General features: G+C 49.9%; 2 protein-coding genes across 2 annotated transcripts; one reads left to right on the top strand and one right to left on the bottom strand.

Annotated features, from left to right (window-relative positions):
• Nucleotides 1-2,125: 2,125 nt before the first annotated feature.
• bckdha (branched chain keto acid dehydrogenase E1 subunit alpha) lies at nt 2,126-10,248 on the bottom strand. The gene is made up of 8 exons (XM_069186459.1): nt 10,091-10,248; nt 8,901-9,077; nt 7,574-7,660; nt 6,843-6,951; nt 6,487-6,648; nt 5,494-5,700; nt 4,677-4,818; nt 2,126-3,697 (listed from the first exon to the last, which is right to left on the bottom strand). The coding sequence occupies exons 1-8, from the start codon at nt 10,205-10,207 to the stop codon at nt 3,355-3,357; spliced, it is 1,344 nt and encodes a 447-aa protein (XP_069042560.1). The 5' UTR covers nt 10,208-10,248; the 3' UTR covers nt 2,126-3,354.
• A 1,900-nt stretch (nt 10,249-12,148) lies between these two features.
• On the top strand, nt 12,149-15,183 carry exosc5 (exosome component 5). The gene is made up of 6 exons (XM_069186457.1): nt 12,149-12,288; nt 12,842-12,955; nt 14,082-14,203; nt 14,480-14,620; nt 14,847-14,936; nt 15,018-15,183. Exons 1-6 carry the CDS (start codon nt 12,183-12,185, stop codon nt 15,111-15,113), a joined length of 669 nt encoding a protein of 222 aa, XP_069042558.1. The 5' UTR covers nt 12,149-12,182; the 3' UTR covers nt 15,114-15,183.
• Nucleotides 15,184-15,539: the final 356 nt, after the last annotated feature.

Here is a 15,539-nt window from a genome sequence, read left to right as displayed (position 1 = left end):
TAGATCTTTTCTGGACACTCCACTCAAAAGCACTTTACAGGTGACCATCTGTAGACCACCTGGATGTCGACTTCGCTATACTGGGGCATTAGAACCCACACAGTCTGGAGGGGGAGGGCCCCTACTGGTCCCACTAACACCTCTTCCAGCAGCAACCTTAGTTTTTCCCAGGAGTCTCCCATCCAGGTACTGGCCAGGCTCACACCTGCTGAGGTTTAGTGGGTTGCTAGTTGTGAGCTGAAAGCATGATAGAGCTCATTACCTCAAATTTACATTTAGTTCCATACGTGTTCGGATTTCTTTAAACAAAATTCCAACAGGATCAGAGAGGCCACTTTCCACCCCTGAGGGAAAATGAAGCTGTTGTGCAGGTTTTGATCAGGGGATTCCTGGAGTGGCTGATGGGTCTCATCAGTTTTGGGTCAAGTTCAATGTCACTGATTCCGCGAATGCGTGTGCGTGTGCGTGTGCGTGTGTGGTGGGGGGGGTGAACATTAGTCACGTGTCCATCCCTTTATCGTGCCTTTTGTCTGTCTCTGTTCCCATTTGAAACACAAACTCTGCTGCTGAACAAACAGGCCAGAGCTGCTTCTCACTGAACATCTCAGCCACAGGGTCTGTTGTCCTTAAACAGAGTTCACAGGTGGAGGCGATGCGTGAGAGAGAGAGGATGTGTGAAAGTGTGTGTGTGAACGAGTGTGCCTGTGCTTGTGTGTGAGAGAGCACGTTTCTGTGTGCTTGTGTGCGTCTGTGCTTGTAAGAGCATGTCTGTACTTGTGTGTGAGAGAGCACGTTTCTGTGTGTTTGTCTGTGACCCTGTGCTTGTAAGAGCATGTCTGTACTTGTGTGTGAGAGCGTGCCTGTGTGTAAGATCATGTGTGAAAATGGTGTCTGTGCTTGTGTGAGAGTGTGTGTCTATCTGTGAGTGTGTTTGTGCTTATAAACCAGAGGAGGTTCTCTAGCCAAGCTGGTAGATGGCAGCTAATTGATAGAAGAATCCCAACCAGCCGTTTCTTCAAAGATACTAGGGTATTGGCTTTAATAACATGGCCGGGTACGTTGTTCAGGACTCCAGCAACCCTCTCGGTAAAGAACTCTCCTCTCCCATGTAGTTTCCTCTTGTGCCTCTGGTCTGTGTCATCTTAAGTTTAATATTTCAGAGAAATACTTTCGCGAGAGAGCCAAGTGCGAGCGTGTTTTCACTACACCAGCAGCACCATCCTTAGCATTAAATCGCGGTGGCGTAAAACACCGTGAAACTGACGCAGCAAAAATCAGAAACGTCCGCTGTTCCCGCACAGTTTGCCTGTGGCATCCGGTTCCGAAATACAAATTAACAAGTCACTACAGCTCACTACACCCCCCGACCTTTTACTTTCTTCACCATTATTGATTAAAATGCCGGTAAAACAGATCGGTTCTCACCCATCCGTTTTAAACGTCGTGTTTAATTTTCGTCCGGTTTCTCTCACGCACGGGCCCTTACCAGTCTTGAATTTTCCCGCCGCCGCCAATGCGAACACAAAATGGACCCTCCCGGGCCAGGTGCTCGGCTTTCATTTAGGCCTCGTAAAGCCTGATAAAACGTGAAGACGATGTGACCGTTTTTTTTTCCCTTCACATTATTTCGACATTCTCACCCCTGAGCACCCCAGCCTCTTGCGGTGAGATGTAGCCGTCGAGTTTCCCCGCTGCGAGATAAGAGCTGCTTTCGCCCACCGAGAGGAAAGTGCTGTTGAATGAAATCACCTCTGTGCGCTACAGCTGCAGGGCAACACAGGGACAGCCGTCACCCCAGCACCCACCAGCAGTGCCGACACGGTGAAAGACGCTGCTCTGCACTTGCGAAAATGTACTACATTCAACATGCTATAAAAGCAATAAGTGAAGGTTTAATCATTCTCAACGTGAAGTGCTTAACATAACCCCACCGTCCCCGCTGCTTAGCAATTAGGGAAACCCGTGACAGGTTCTGGGGGATTTAAGGAAGAGCGCACGATTGTTTTTAACTGTAATATTGACGATAAGCAGAAGTCGCTAATGGTAGTAAACGGCAGTCTGAGGAACCAGTCTTTTCCGCTATCCCGCATGACAACAACAAAACACACACACTCTCAGGCACGGCGACGGTTCAATTCTTTATTAATTCAACAAACACCTGAAACTGCAGCTCCCCCAGTGACGCCTCTGGTCGCCATGGTAAATGCATCTTCTATTAGGACTGCGCCACGGGGCAGCGTCTATCAGCAGTGCCCTCCAGCGGCGCTACCTGGGAACTACACGCTGGAGTGGAGTAGGAGAAACTTATCCCGTGCAAAAGAAATCCCCTCGAAAACAGGACTCACGAAATTACAAACAGACGTATCAGACGTATAAACAGTACCATGCACTGAGGCACTCTCGAACCCTCGGCCGGTAATGGGATCCACCCTGCATGAGGGCTGACGTTAGTGTTAAGCAGTGGGGTTCAGTCATGGCAGCCATGGGCTGCCTCTTGGGGACTCCTGCTCTAGGGGGAGATGCGGATGGCCCTCAGCCGAGCTCGGGCCACCGGTGCCCTGCCCTGCTGCAGAGATCAACCCGCCGGGCCGGTGCCAGTCGGAGCAGTCCACGGCGCCGGCGGCCCAGGTGCCTGCAGAACCACCGGCGTGCTCCCAGCCTCTGACCGGACCGGGACAGAGGGGCGAGCAGCCTGATTCGCTCGCGTGTGCCCCTCGCAAGCCGTGCTGAGGAAAGTCTGCCACGCGTGTCTGCCACCCCCCCCCCCTCCAGGGGTTAAAGGTGAGAAGTGTTAATAGAGATTGAGACAGAACCGAACCGAGCTGCTCCGGACCAGCAAACACCGGCTGTGTGTGGGTGTGTGTGTGCGTTATCTTGATCATTAGTGTAACAGTCTCTCCCTCACTTTCTTCCATCCCTGCTGTCACACGCCTTTCGTGTATCGGTGTGCAAACGGACGCGTGCAGCAATCTCTCCTCCCTCCAGACCCGCAGGGGTGCCTATGAAGTCAGCTGGCCTGTCCAAACCCGTGAGAACCGTGTGCCGGGGAAAACAACGACATGGGGACAGCGAGGAACATGACATGAACACGAGTGATGACAAAATGACAGTGCCGATGTCGCCAGTGTCCACCAGAGGGCGCTCTGTGGGCCCCACATGGGCCGTCCAAGTTGCACTGGTGACATCAGCGCCCCCTAGAGTCTCCTCCAAGGGACTGTGTTCGTGAGGCTGTCGTGAAGCGCCGTTCTCATCATACCGCCATGTGAACAGGCCAGCTGACCTTATATGTACCCAAATCGCCCTGCTGGCCAGTGTCCAGGACAGCGGCTCTGTCCCCCTGCTCCCCCCCCCGGCTCACTGCTCGTACTGGTCCAGGGGGTAGTGCTCCTTGTACGTCTGCACGTGCCGCCACATCGCCTCCCGCTGGCGCTGCAGGTGGGGCGGGTCGTCGTGGTAGACGTCGGTGAAGAGGAGCTCGGGGTGGGGCTTGAGGCGCCGCTCGGCCTTCTCGAAGGCCTCCATGACGCGCCGGCGGGACTGCTTCCTCCAGGCGCGCTCCTCCTCCTCGCCCCACCAGCCCCGCGCGGTCATGTAGTGCCGCAGCCGCGAGATCGGGTGGTCCTGCTTGTCCCAGTAGTTGACCTCGTCCACCGAGCGGTAGGCCGAGCTGTCGTCGCTCGTGCTGTGGTGCCCGATCCTGCGGAAACGGGGGGAGGGAGAGCGTGAGACGCCGGCTGAGATGTGGCGCTCTGACGCACTGTTCCCATTTGGCAGATAAAAATAATAATTCCTTACACTTACACAGCCTTTTCTGGACACTCCAATCAACAGAACAGAACAGATAAGTATGTTGTTAATAATTAATACAAATAATAATAATTCCTCACACTTATATAGCGCTTTTCTGGACACTCCACTCAAAGCACTTTAAGGGTAATGGGGATCCCCTCCACCCCCACCAGTGTGCAGCCCCACCTGGATGATGCGATAACAGCCATAGTGCACCAGTCCTCTCCCCCCACACCAGCTCTCAGTGGGAGGAGAGCAGAGTGATGAAGCCAGTTCAGAGAGGGGGATTATTAGGAGGCCATGATTGGTAAAGGCCAGGGGGAAATTCAGCCAGGATGGCGAGGTAACACTCCTACGTTTTTCGAGAAACGCCCTGGGATTTTTAATGAGAGTCAGGATCTCGGTTTTATGTCTCATCCAAAGGACGGCGCCTTATTTTACAGAATAGTGTCCCCATCACCATACTGGGGGCAATAGGAGTCAGACAGACTGCAGGGTGAGCGCCCCCTGCTGGCCCCACTAACACCTCTTCCAGAAGCAATCTTAGTTTTTCCCCAGGAGTCTCCCATCCAGGTACTGGCCAGGCTAACACCCGCTGAGCTTCAGTGGACTGCCAGTTGTGAGCTGCAGGGTAATATGGCCGCTGGCTATATTATAGTAGCCTCTAGATCTCGCCCAGATCCTCATTGTGCTTTCTTGTGAATCAGAGCGGTCTGTGGCAATAACCTCTCAGATCCTGAGGACTTGGATTAAAGTCATGGCGAAAGACAGACGAGTTGAATCCAGAGAGAGAGAGTTCATAAAGTGGGACAGGGACGGACACAGAACCATGACAAGGAGAGCAGCCAGCAAGGAGAGGAGGTCAGGGTTCAGGGGTCAAGAGTCACCTGTAGGTCATAGCCTCAATAAGGAAGGGCTGGTTCTCAGCGATGGCTCGGCGTCGCGCCTCCTTCGTGGCATTGTACACAGCAAACACATCGTTGCCGTCAACGCGGATGGAAAGCATGCCATACCCTGGCCCTCTGGCCGCTGAGGAAGGGAGAGAGACAGACGGGTCAATACAGACACAGTAATCTAACACTGCACTGAGAGAGAGGGGTTAATACAGACACACTGACTGGACACTCCAGTACATTAACACTGCACTGAGAGAGAGAGAGGGGTTAATACAGACACACTGACTGGACACTCCAGTACATTAACACTGCACTGAGAGAGAGGGGTTAATACAGACACACCGACTGGACACTCCAGTACATTAACACTGTATTGAGAGAGAGAGAGGGGTTCATACAGACACACTGACTGGACACTCCAGTACATGAACACTGCACTGAGAGAGAGAGGGGTTAATACAGACACACTGACTGGACACTCCAGTACATGAACACTGCACTGAGAGAGAGAGGGGTTAATACAGACACACTGACTGGACACTCCAGTACATGAACACTGCACTGAGAGAGAGAGGTTAATACAGACACACTGACTGGACACTCCAGTACATGAACACTGCACTGAGAGAGAGGGGTTAATACAGACACACAGACTGGACACTCCAGTACATTAGCAGGGCCCTGAGAGAGAGAGGGGTTCATACAGACACACTGACTGGACACTCCAGTACATTAGCAGGGCCCTGAGAGAGACTGGAACACAGTGGACAGCGCACTGAGGCGGGGGGGGGTGAGGCTGCCCTCTCACCGATGCCGTCACCGCGGTACTGCTCGTTGGTTGGCGTGGAGATGGCGTAGCCGTTGTTGCGGCAGAAGAAGATGACGGGGCACTCCAGCGTGGCCGAGAAGTTGAAGCCCGCGTGGGCGTCGCCCTCGCTGGCCGCGCCCTCCCCGAAGTAGCAGATCACCACGCGGTTGGCGTTCTCTCGCTTGACGGCGTACGCTGCCCCCGCCGCTGAGCGAGAGAGAGTGACAGGGACAGAGAGAGAGAGACGGACTGATTACAACAAGCACGGGCCCTTCCTGCTCACCAACTCCGCTGAGAGAGGGAGAGGGGGGCATTAAAGTGTGCCCAGACCGAGCGTCCCAGTGACGGACAGAGAGATACAGACACAAAGATACAGGCTAATAAGGCAGTCAGTCAGACAGAGAGCCCGAATATTTGACCAAGATAAGAAAAAGCAAAAAGAAACAGACCCTGACGAAGTCCAGGCTCAGTGACCACAGCCTGGCCATAGAAACTGGGCGACACAGGCAGACCTGGCTGCCCAGAGAGGACAGGCTGTGCTCCCACTGCCAGCGGGGAGAAATAGAGACAGAGGTGCACTTCCTACTGCACTGTGACAGATACTCTGGGATTACAGAAACATTCTACCCTAAATTTACAAATCTAATCCCAGAGTTCCCACACCTGCCAGAATCACAACAAGTCCCAATCCTACTGCGAGAAGGAGGAGAGAAGTCAGTTGAACTCCGGTCACAGCCTGAGGAACAGTGAGCCGGTCTTTCAATAATGTTCCGTATGTTGTATGAAAACATCTTATGATGTGTTTGTATTGGAAAGGTCTGTAGATGTTGTCTTAATTGCTTAGGCAACACTAAGTCACCGTTCATGCCAGTAAAGCTCCTTGAACCGAACTGAGTTAGAGACACAGAGATGGAAAGACATTTTATAGCAGCGCAGCACTGCGGACAACCAGGCTTCTGAGAAGGCAGGTGGGCAGAGTAACAGGACGCTCACCCTGGGGTATCTGAGTCGCCAGGGGAGAAGAGATGGTGACAAAGTTGAGATCCTTGGAGCCGTAGTGGACAGGCATCTGCCGGCCTTTGCCCAGGTCATCCGCATTGGCGTAGCACTGTGCCATGAACAGATCTAGCGGGAACCCGCGGTACATCAGCACACCTGTGGGGGGCAGCACTGAGTCAGAACCACAGTGAAAGGAACAGAGGGAGTCTCCCAGCTGCAGCATCACCAGGCTCTTACACTAACTTATATACCACAGCCACTTGTATCCAGATCCAGCTTGGAACAGACAGCAAGGCAATGGTAGTCAGACATTTCTTTCTGTGTGTGGCCTGTAGGTGGCACTGTCGTACCTGCTTCCCGGTACTGGCCAAAGACGAGGTCATTAGGGCTGAGGGCAGCTGCGCTCCCAATGTGGGTCCCCTCCTCTCCATAATTCGTCATGTAGAATGAGATCCGGCCCTGTAACACACGTGCACACTAGTGTCAATACTGTCACACTAACACATCACGTCCACACACCATCACACCACTGTCACCACACAGCACAGTCTCCAGTCCACACACTATCACACCACTGTCACCACACAACACAGTCTCCAGTCCACACACTATCAATCCACTGTCACCACACCAGTACAGTCTCCAGTCCACACACCATCACACCACTGTCACCACACCAGTACAGTCTCCAGTCTGCACACTATCACACCACTGTCACCACACCAGTACAGTCTCCAGTCTGCACACTATCACACCACTGTCACCACACCACTACAGCACAGCCTACAGTCCACGCACTATCACACCAATGTCACCACACCAGGACAGCCTACAGTCCACACACCATCACACTACTGTCACCACACCAGCACAGCACAGTCCACAGTCCACAACCTATCACACCACTGTCACCACACTGCACTGTTTACAGTCCACATACTATCACACCACTGTCACCACACCACTACAGCACAGTCTACAGTCCACACACTATCACACCCACACAGCGCAGAAATGTGGACACTAACTGTACACTTGTACAACACACAGACAATGGCCATGTACTGGCGACACGGCTAACCTGTCTCTGAGACTCGTACAGGATGCGGTCCATGGTGTTAAGCAGGGTCATCTTCTGGTAAAAGTTCAGCACCTCCTCCTTTGGCAGCTGGGGGACCGCGAGAGATGACAAGACTGAGTGTGCGCCCCAGATACAGAGGAGCGAGGTGCAATGGGGCACACAGTCCAGGTTACAGTGTGGATGCTTAATCACGCTGTGGACCGTGTGGAGCACGTTTTGGAGTGTGTATGCGTCACCCACCCAACCACATCAAGGACTGCAGAAGTACAGCAATAAAAGACTTTCTAATTGACTTTCTCCTAACGAGGTTGTTAAGAGAAGGAGAAATTAACTTCACAGAAAAGGATGGAAACCACCTGATCCTGAAACACACTGCATGGGGACATGCTGTATCAGACAGGTGAGAAAGCCCAGCAGTGTGCTGAGCTGCTGTCCGTACTGAGCTCAGGGAAGGCTGAATCTGCACAGGCTGTCTCTCGCTCCCCTGATCCCACAACTCTGGGGTGTGGCTGGGAGCTGCTTGCATCCCAATGTTGCCCTGGGCAACCAGCGCATTCGGACAGACTCCTGGCCTCCTTCTGACCCCGTGTGACCTCACTCAGGACGAATCTCCCCAGGGCCACTGATGCTTCTTCAATCACACAGACCCTCCCAATCTCAGTCAGGCCCCCGAGCAGACTGCTTCAGCTGATGGCATTAATTCAGATAGCTGTACTCATGCCAGCCTCCTGCTGCATCAGGGCACCCTTCTTCGTGCTCCGTAATAATTCAGACAGCTCCATTTTCAATCAGCCTGCACCGCTACTTCATCCTCTCTCGTTAAGGCCTCGCTCCCGCCGAGCCCTCCTGGAGACTTTCAGGCTCCTCTGAGGACCTGCGCGGGCAGCTCTGCCTGCCCTTTCACCATGGCCCCAAGAGCTCAGCGACCACAGCCAGACAGCAGCAGGACGAAGGGAGAGAAGACCACGGAGAGGAAAAGGGAAATGAGAGCTGTGGAGCTGAGAGACAGAGAAAGGGGGAAGGAGAGTGTGGGGAGGCGGAGAGAGACAGTTGGGAGGCAGCGAGAGACAGAAGAGAGGCAGAGAGTGGCAGTAGGGGGCCGTAGAAAGGCAGAATGAGACAGGAGGGAGGCAGTAGAGAGGCAAGAGAGAGGCAGTAGGGGGGCAGAGAGAGGCAGTAGGGGGGCAGAAGGGAGGGGTTGGGGCACAGAGAGGCACAGAGAGAGTGAGATGAGAAGCAGCGATGAGGGAGGAGTGAGAGAGGACAGGAGAGGGGAACAGGAAGAGAAGAGTGGGACTCGTGTGGACAGAGGCGGGTGAGCAGGCACCTGGGGGTCCTCGGCCGGGTTGATGATTTGGCCCTGCCTGTCCATCACGCGGTACACCGGGATGCCCGAGATGACATTAGGCTGGATGAACTCCAGGTGATCCACAAAATCCGCGGACGCCCCGGGGAACTGAGGCTTCTCATCCAGGGAATCGAAGGTCTGCTGCCTCAACACCGCCTGGAAGGGAAGAAACAGACATTAATAATGGACACAGAGCAATTCAAACATGAACAGTCCGCACTCCTGCACACTGACAGCACAGAGAGACAGAGGGGTTAAAACACACACAATCCACACTCCTGCACACTGACAACACAGAGAGACAGAGGGGTTAAAACACACACAATCCACACTCCTGCACACTGACAGCACTGAGAGACAGAGGGGTTAAAACAAACAAATTACATAGTTGCACGCTGACACTACATTATTCAACGAGACCAACTTATAGTGTTCGGTTACTATTATTTTATTAAAATAATAATGACGACAGGGGTTTGGGAAAAATCCGAGATTCACGCACACCTCATCTTCCCTCGGCAACCGAACACATATTTAAGGTGACCCTATTTTACAGGCGAAACGCCTCCGCCCCCTAAATTGACCAATCAGCAGCCCAGACCACCCAGCCTCGAGCCAAAGACTCGAGGTGATCCCAAAGTTATTCTAACAACTCACAATCTCGGAACAACACAAGCGCTTTTGCAGATAAAGCGATATCAAGACAGGCTTTCCATTTATTAGACTGCTGTGTGTACACGAACTGTGTTTTTGTATATATACGCAGTTAGTCAAAGCGGTGGATTGTGATGTAGAATCCATTTAGCAGTACAACGATAAACACATTTCAGATAAACACAATCGCACTATAAAGGTAGCCTTGTGCGTAAAAGATGACAAAAGCAGACTTTTTTCAATCCCGTCATTATAGTAGTAATCATAACCTCATCACAATTTTCAAGACAACAATATCAACAACAACCATATTAATAACAACAATGCAATGTATATATTCACAACTAATAATAATAGCAATGAAACGTAGCTCTATTATTAATCTATACATGTTAAAACACCTGTCTGATTACTGCAAAAGCCGCAGTTGAAAGCCGTATTGAATTTCAGTGAACGTGGCTTCTCCACGGTTTATCGACGGGATTGGCCGTGAAAGGGGGAGAATCGTCACTCACATTAACACGGAAAGCCCTGCCCGGGCAATGTCGTAATTTGGGATAAAATCCGGTGTTGTGACAGATTGATTTGAATCCGATTCTGCACAGACTCCTGAGACCTCCAGCCGCCGCCATCTTGGATCTTGGGTCTGACAAGCTGCCCTGTGGAGCTCCAGGCACCTCAATCGTCAAGGTCCCAGAAAACACACGAGTGGCAACAAAAAAACTCAAAACAACTCAAAATATGAAAGATGGAGACATATATTTATTTTCATTGCGTAAAAAATAAGTTTATTAGTAAATCATGTTTATAAAAGAGCGCTAAAAGGCGTGTCGTTGATTATCTGCTTTGTTTGTATTCAGGCATCGCTGTAGCCTTCTATCACGACTTTCATGGATGGACCCAATTACTAGGCGCTGTGCGTCACGTGATTCTGTAAGCGGGTTTTTCTTTTATTTCTTATTTAAATACAAAAAAAGAAACTACAACAAACAAGGGTATGCACATTCAGATGTCACAACATGACAGCACAAAGGCAACATCTAATGAATGGAACAGAATAACAACTCCATGGCTAGCAGCCCTATCACCCTGCAGCTCACAACTGGCAGCCCACTGGAGCTCAGCAGGTGTGAGCCTGATCAGTACCTGGATGAGAGACCTCCTGGGAAAGCTAAGGTTGCTGCTGAAAGAGGTGTTAGTGGGGCCAGCAGGGGGTCTTCGTAGTCTGTGTGGGTTCTAATGCCCCAGTATGGTGATACTGTAAAAAGGGGACATCCTTCGGATGACATGTAAAACTTAGATCCTGACTCTCAGTGGTCATTAAAAATCCCAGGGCATTAGGTTGTTACCCTGGCGTCCTGGCCAAATTTCCCCCTGGCCTTTACCAATCACGGCCTCCTAATAATCCCCATCTCTGAACTGACTTAATCACTCTGCTCTCCTCCCCACCAAAGCTGGTGCGTTCTGGTGCATCATCCAGGTGGGGCTGCACACTGGTGGTGGTGGAGGGGAGTCCTCATTACTGTGAATCATTACCTTCTAAATCAGTTAAAACGTTATCAACAGTACAGAGGTTGCGTGGTGTTAGGGGTCACATTAAATAATATGTTTATATGGTAAATGATTTCTGTAAACCAACTCACCAAGCATATTTTTAAATATTTTTAATGAATCTGAGTATAGCTTAAATGAATTAGAATTTTTTTAAAGCACTGTGGTCTTTATACAATACAGTATAGTATTTATAAATGATCCTTCAAAACAGATATAAAGTTCTGAGCCACAGGTCAGTTGGAGCTGTTCGAAGCTAATTGCTTACAGTATATACAACATTGTTTTGGATTGTTTTAAATGTTAAATTTAGATTTTGATATTATTTTATATTTTATTAGACCTGATTTGGATAAAGGATATGTTTTTATTATTAATCGGTTAATTATTTTGGCAAAATACAAAATACATCCAAAAAAAGTAAATGGTCTAATACTGCTCCCTCTATTAATACTTTCAAGGTAGAAGTCCTTTTTTATTTAAATTCTATTAGAAATGTTAAAAATCAAAAGGCAAGACATTCAATGGAATTATGTAAAAAGTTTAATTTTCAGCTTTTATAATTGTGAATTCCTCTGGCTGTGAAGTGTGTCTATTTTTGTATCTGTATTAATATTTTGTCTCATTTTTGTATTCCTGATGCTTAAATAAAACATTAATACAATAAAAATGTTTTTGACTATTTCTAATTGCAGTAGAACATCCCTCTGAGAAGCATCTTGACTCTTATAAAATAATAATGAAACAAATATGGTGTTTAAAAAAGTTTAACGATTTAAATGATAAAGTGATTAAAAATATCTAATATCTAACTGAATTTCAGATCTGTTGTTTTTACATAGGAATTGTTCAAAAACATAAAAAATGTACAAAAACACTAGCAGTATTCACAGAAAATGTGTCTGTCAATTTGACGTTATAGGTTTAAATGGTCACAAAATTCAGCACAGTGGTGAACGTCATTTACCAGCGCCTTTGTTTAAGATTCTGGAAGGGCTCTATTTAGTGACGTATTAGGTCTGCGCCGCAGAAACACCGCACTGCTTGGTACACACGATGGAAGTGGAGGAGAGCTCGACTCACCCCACCACAGCTCTGAGGGAGTTCGGCTGCGAACAGAACCTGCTGTCAAGACCGGATGGTTCGGCCTCGTTCGTGCAGGGTATGTTCATGCTTTACATTTTTTTAAAAAAGGATTTAATTGCAAGCGCTGTCTTCACGCGAGTCCACTTGGGCACAAACAAGGTTTCGTTGTTTCTTCCCTCATGCTTCATTTTTATCTGGTTCTGAATGAGTTCGGAAGGTCCTCTTCTAGCTCTATAGTGCGTTTGGGCCCTATGTTATGCACTCTCTGTGCCCGTGCCGCTGTCTTGACCGCTCACTCTGTGCCCGTGCCGCTGTCTTGACCGGTCACTCTGTGCCCGTGCCGCTGTCTTGACCGCTCACTCTGTGTCTGTACACATGCCGCTGTCTTGACCGCTCACTCTGTGCCCGTGCCGCTGTCTTGACCGCTCACTCTGTGTCTGTACACATGCCGCTGTCTTGACCGGTCACTCTGTGCCCGTGCCGCTGTCTTGACCGCTCACTCTGTGCCCGTGCCGCTGTCTTGACCGCTCACTCTGTGTCTGTACACATGCCGCTGTCTTGACGGGTCACTCTCTGTGTGTGTGTCTGTACGTGCGGCTGTCTTGACCGCTCACTCTGTGTGTCTGCAGGAGACACCAGTGTCCTGGCTGGGGTGTACGGGCCAGCGGAGGTGAAGGTCAGTAAGGAGATTTATGATCGGGCTACAATGGAGGTTCTGATCCAGCCGAAAGTGGGCCTGCCAGGTGAGAGCTAACCGCCTGTCTCTGCTCTGCACACACCACACTGCATCAGGGTATACAGGCGGAGAGTGTTGTGTAGCGCTGACCAGCAGTGCGCTGTATTCTTTATTATCTTCAGCCATACTCTCTTTGTCTGCAGGCCATACGCACCAGCAGTACCACCTTGCAGTCTGCAACCTTATCTTGTCAGGTCTTAGAAACTAAGCAAATCTGGAACTGGACAGGACAGTGATGGGAAAACAAGGCTTCTGCAGGATGTAGCACTTGCGGACCAGTAGGGGGAACCCTTCCCTCTTCAAGTTAATTTCCAATACAAAACTAAATGTTTCATTAAAAAAGTCCTAGCATGCTGACAGGGGACACTGTGCAACAGGAGGTTCTGTCCGTCTGGTGAGATTTTAAACTGAGGTTCTGAATACTTGATTGTTAAAGATACCTTGTACTGTTCATCTCAGTAGATTAGTTAACACAAGAGGTTTGACCAAATTCCACTCTGGTCTGAAACAGTCTGCCCTACTTAAAGTTCCCCTTTATTCAGCTGGTGAGGTAGTTTCTCTCTCCTACTGATGTGCAGTTATATATGTTGCACTTTGGGATGAAAGGCTCAACATTGTGTAATAAACACATGACTAAACTGACCCTGACAGTGTGGAGAACACCCCCAGAAGAAACATTTGATGTTTGCAATATCACCTTGCAAGTGTTAGATGTCCAATACTACTGTTCGCCACAGTGTGGCAGCAGCTTCATGTATAATAACCAAACACTGATCGCTACCCTGATGGGCTGCATTAACCCTCTGCTGTCTGTGTCCTCCTCCTTCTCATCTCCTTCTCCCTTCTTTTCTTTTAACCCACCTCACCACTTTATTCTTTTGTTTCTCTCCATGTTTTTCTCTCTTTTATCTCTGTCCCGTCTCCCTCCTTCTGTCTCGAAGGTAATGAGAGCTCTAGCAGTGCAGGGTGTGGTTCACAGCTGCTTTGACGATTCAGTGCTTTGTTGTCTCACTTTGAAAATTGTCGTCCTTTGTTGCTCAAGCAAAAGCCTGGTGGTGGTGTTTTAAAGTTTGTGAACGAGAGGTTGTCAAGACTCTCTCTGTCTCTCCCTCTCTCCCGGTCTGAGTGTGCAGGAGTGGCCGAGCGCTCTCGTGAGCAGTGCGTGCGAGAGACGTGCAAGGCGGCTCTCCTCTCCTCTCTCCACCCGCGCTCCTCCCTCACCCTCGTCCTGCAGGTCGTCCATGATGATGGGGCAGTATCCTTCACAATGTGTCTGTGTGCAGGAAGACCAGTCTGTGTGTCTCTGTCTGTCTCTGTGTGCAGTAAGGCCAGTCTGTGTGTCTCTGTCTGTCTCTGTGTGCAGTAAGGCCAGTCTGTGTGTCTCTGTCTGTCTCTGTGTGCAGTAAGGCCAGTCTGTGTGTCTCTGTCTGTCTCTGTGTGCAGTAAGGCCAGTCTGTGTGTCTCTGTCTGTCTCTGTGTGCAGTAAGGCCAGTCTGTCTCTCTGAGTCCTGTTCCTTAGTGAGGACCCCAGCTGTTGGCGTGCAGTTTGAATGCTGCTTGTATGGCCTTGATGGACGCGGGACTGCCCATGCGCTGCCTTTTCTGTGGGGTGACCTGTGCCATTGACCCTGAGGGCCACATCCACACTGACCCCACTGCTGCACAGGAGAGGGTACTGTACAGTGCACAGTGTGTACAACCTTGTACATACACTGACCCCTCCAACACTGACTGCTTCACTGACTCAACAAGTGCCCCTAGACACTGGTCCGTACGGTGTATTGACTGGACCCCTAGGGATCCCCACACACTGACCAACACTGCCCCCCTAGTCTGAACCTCCTTTCCACCCATTTTTTTTATGTGACAGTCTCTCTTTCCCCATCTCTAAATCACAGGAGAGCCGCGCAGTGATGACATTTGCCATTGACAGTGCAGAGCGCAGAGTGATGATGTCATCGACCAAAGGGTCCTTCTCAGTGAGTGAGGTAAGCTGCTGGAGCTCTCAGTCTTGTGTTTGTGCACTGCAGCTCCTTTCTGTAATAACCCAGTGTCCTCTGCCTCTCCAGCTGCAGCAGTGCATCGCAGTCAGTCAGCGGGCATCAGGGAAGATCTTCCAGTTCTACAGAGACTCTGTCAGTAGGAGATACTCCAAGATGCTGTGACTCCGCCTCTGCTCCTCTCTCCCTTTCTGTGCCTTTTTGTATTAATTATAAATAAGACTGGTTCATGTGATGGTATTTGATGTGCTTTGTTACACTGACTCTCTAAAGTCTCTAAACCCTGGTTTGGTTTGAAGTACTCTGAGCCTAAAAGATCAAACTACTCTTATTTTTCTCTTATCGTGATTGAGAATTATTTATCATTTCATACCCCCCTATATATTGTAGGGTTCCAATATGACAGCGCAGACTGGACCAGTGATCTCTGGACTGTAGGGTTACAATACGACACAGACTGGACCAGTGATCTCTGGACTGTAGGGTTACAATAGGACACAGACTGGACCAGTGATCTCTGGACTGTAGGGTCACAATAGGACACAGACTGGACCAGTGATCTCTGGACTGTAGGGTTACAGTATGACACAG

The sequence above is a fragment of the Lepisosteus oculatus genome, chromosome 3, assembly GCF_040954835.1.
Source record: "Lepisosteus oculatus isolate fLepOcu1 chromosome 3, fLepOcu1.hap2, whole genome shotgun sequence".
In the NCBI taxonomy this organism is placed as follows: domain Eukaryota; kingdom Metazoa; phylum Chordata; class Actinopteri; order Semionotiformes; family Lepisosteidae; genus Lepisosteus; species Lepisosteus oculatus.
This window is presented reverse-complemented; position numbering and strand designations above follow the sequence as displayed.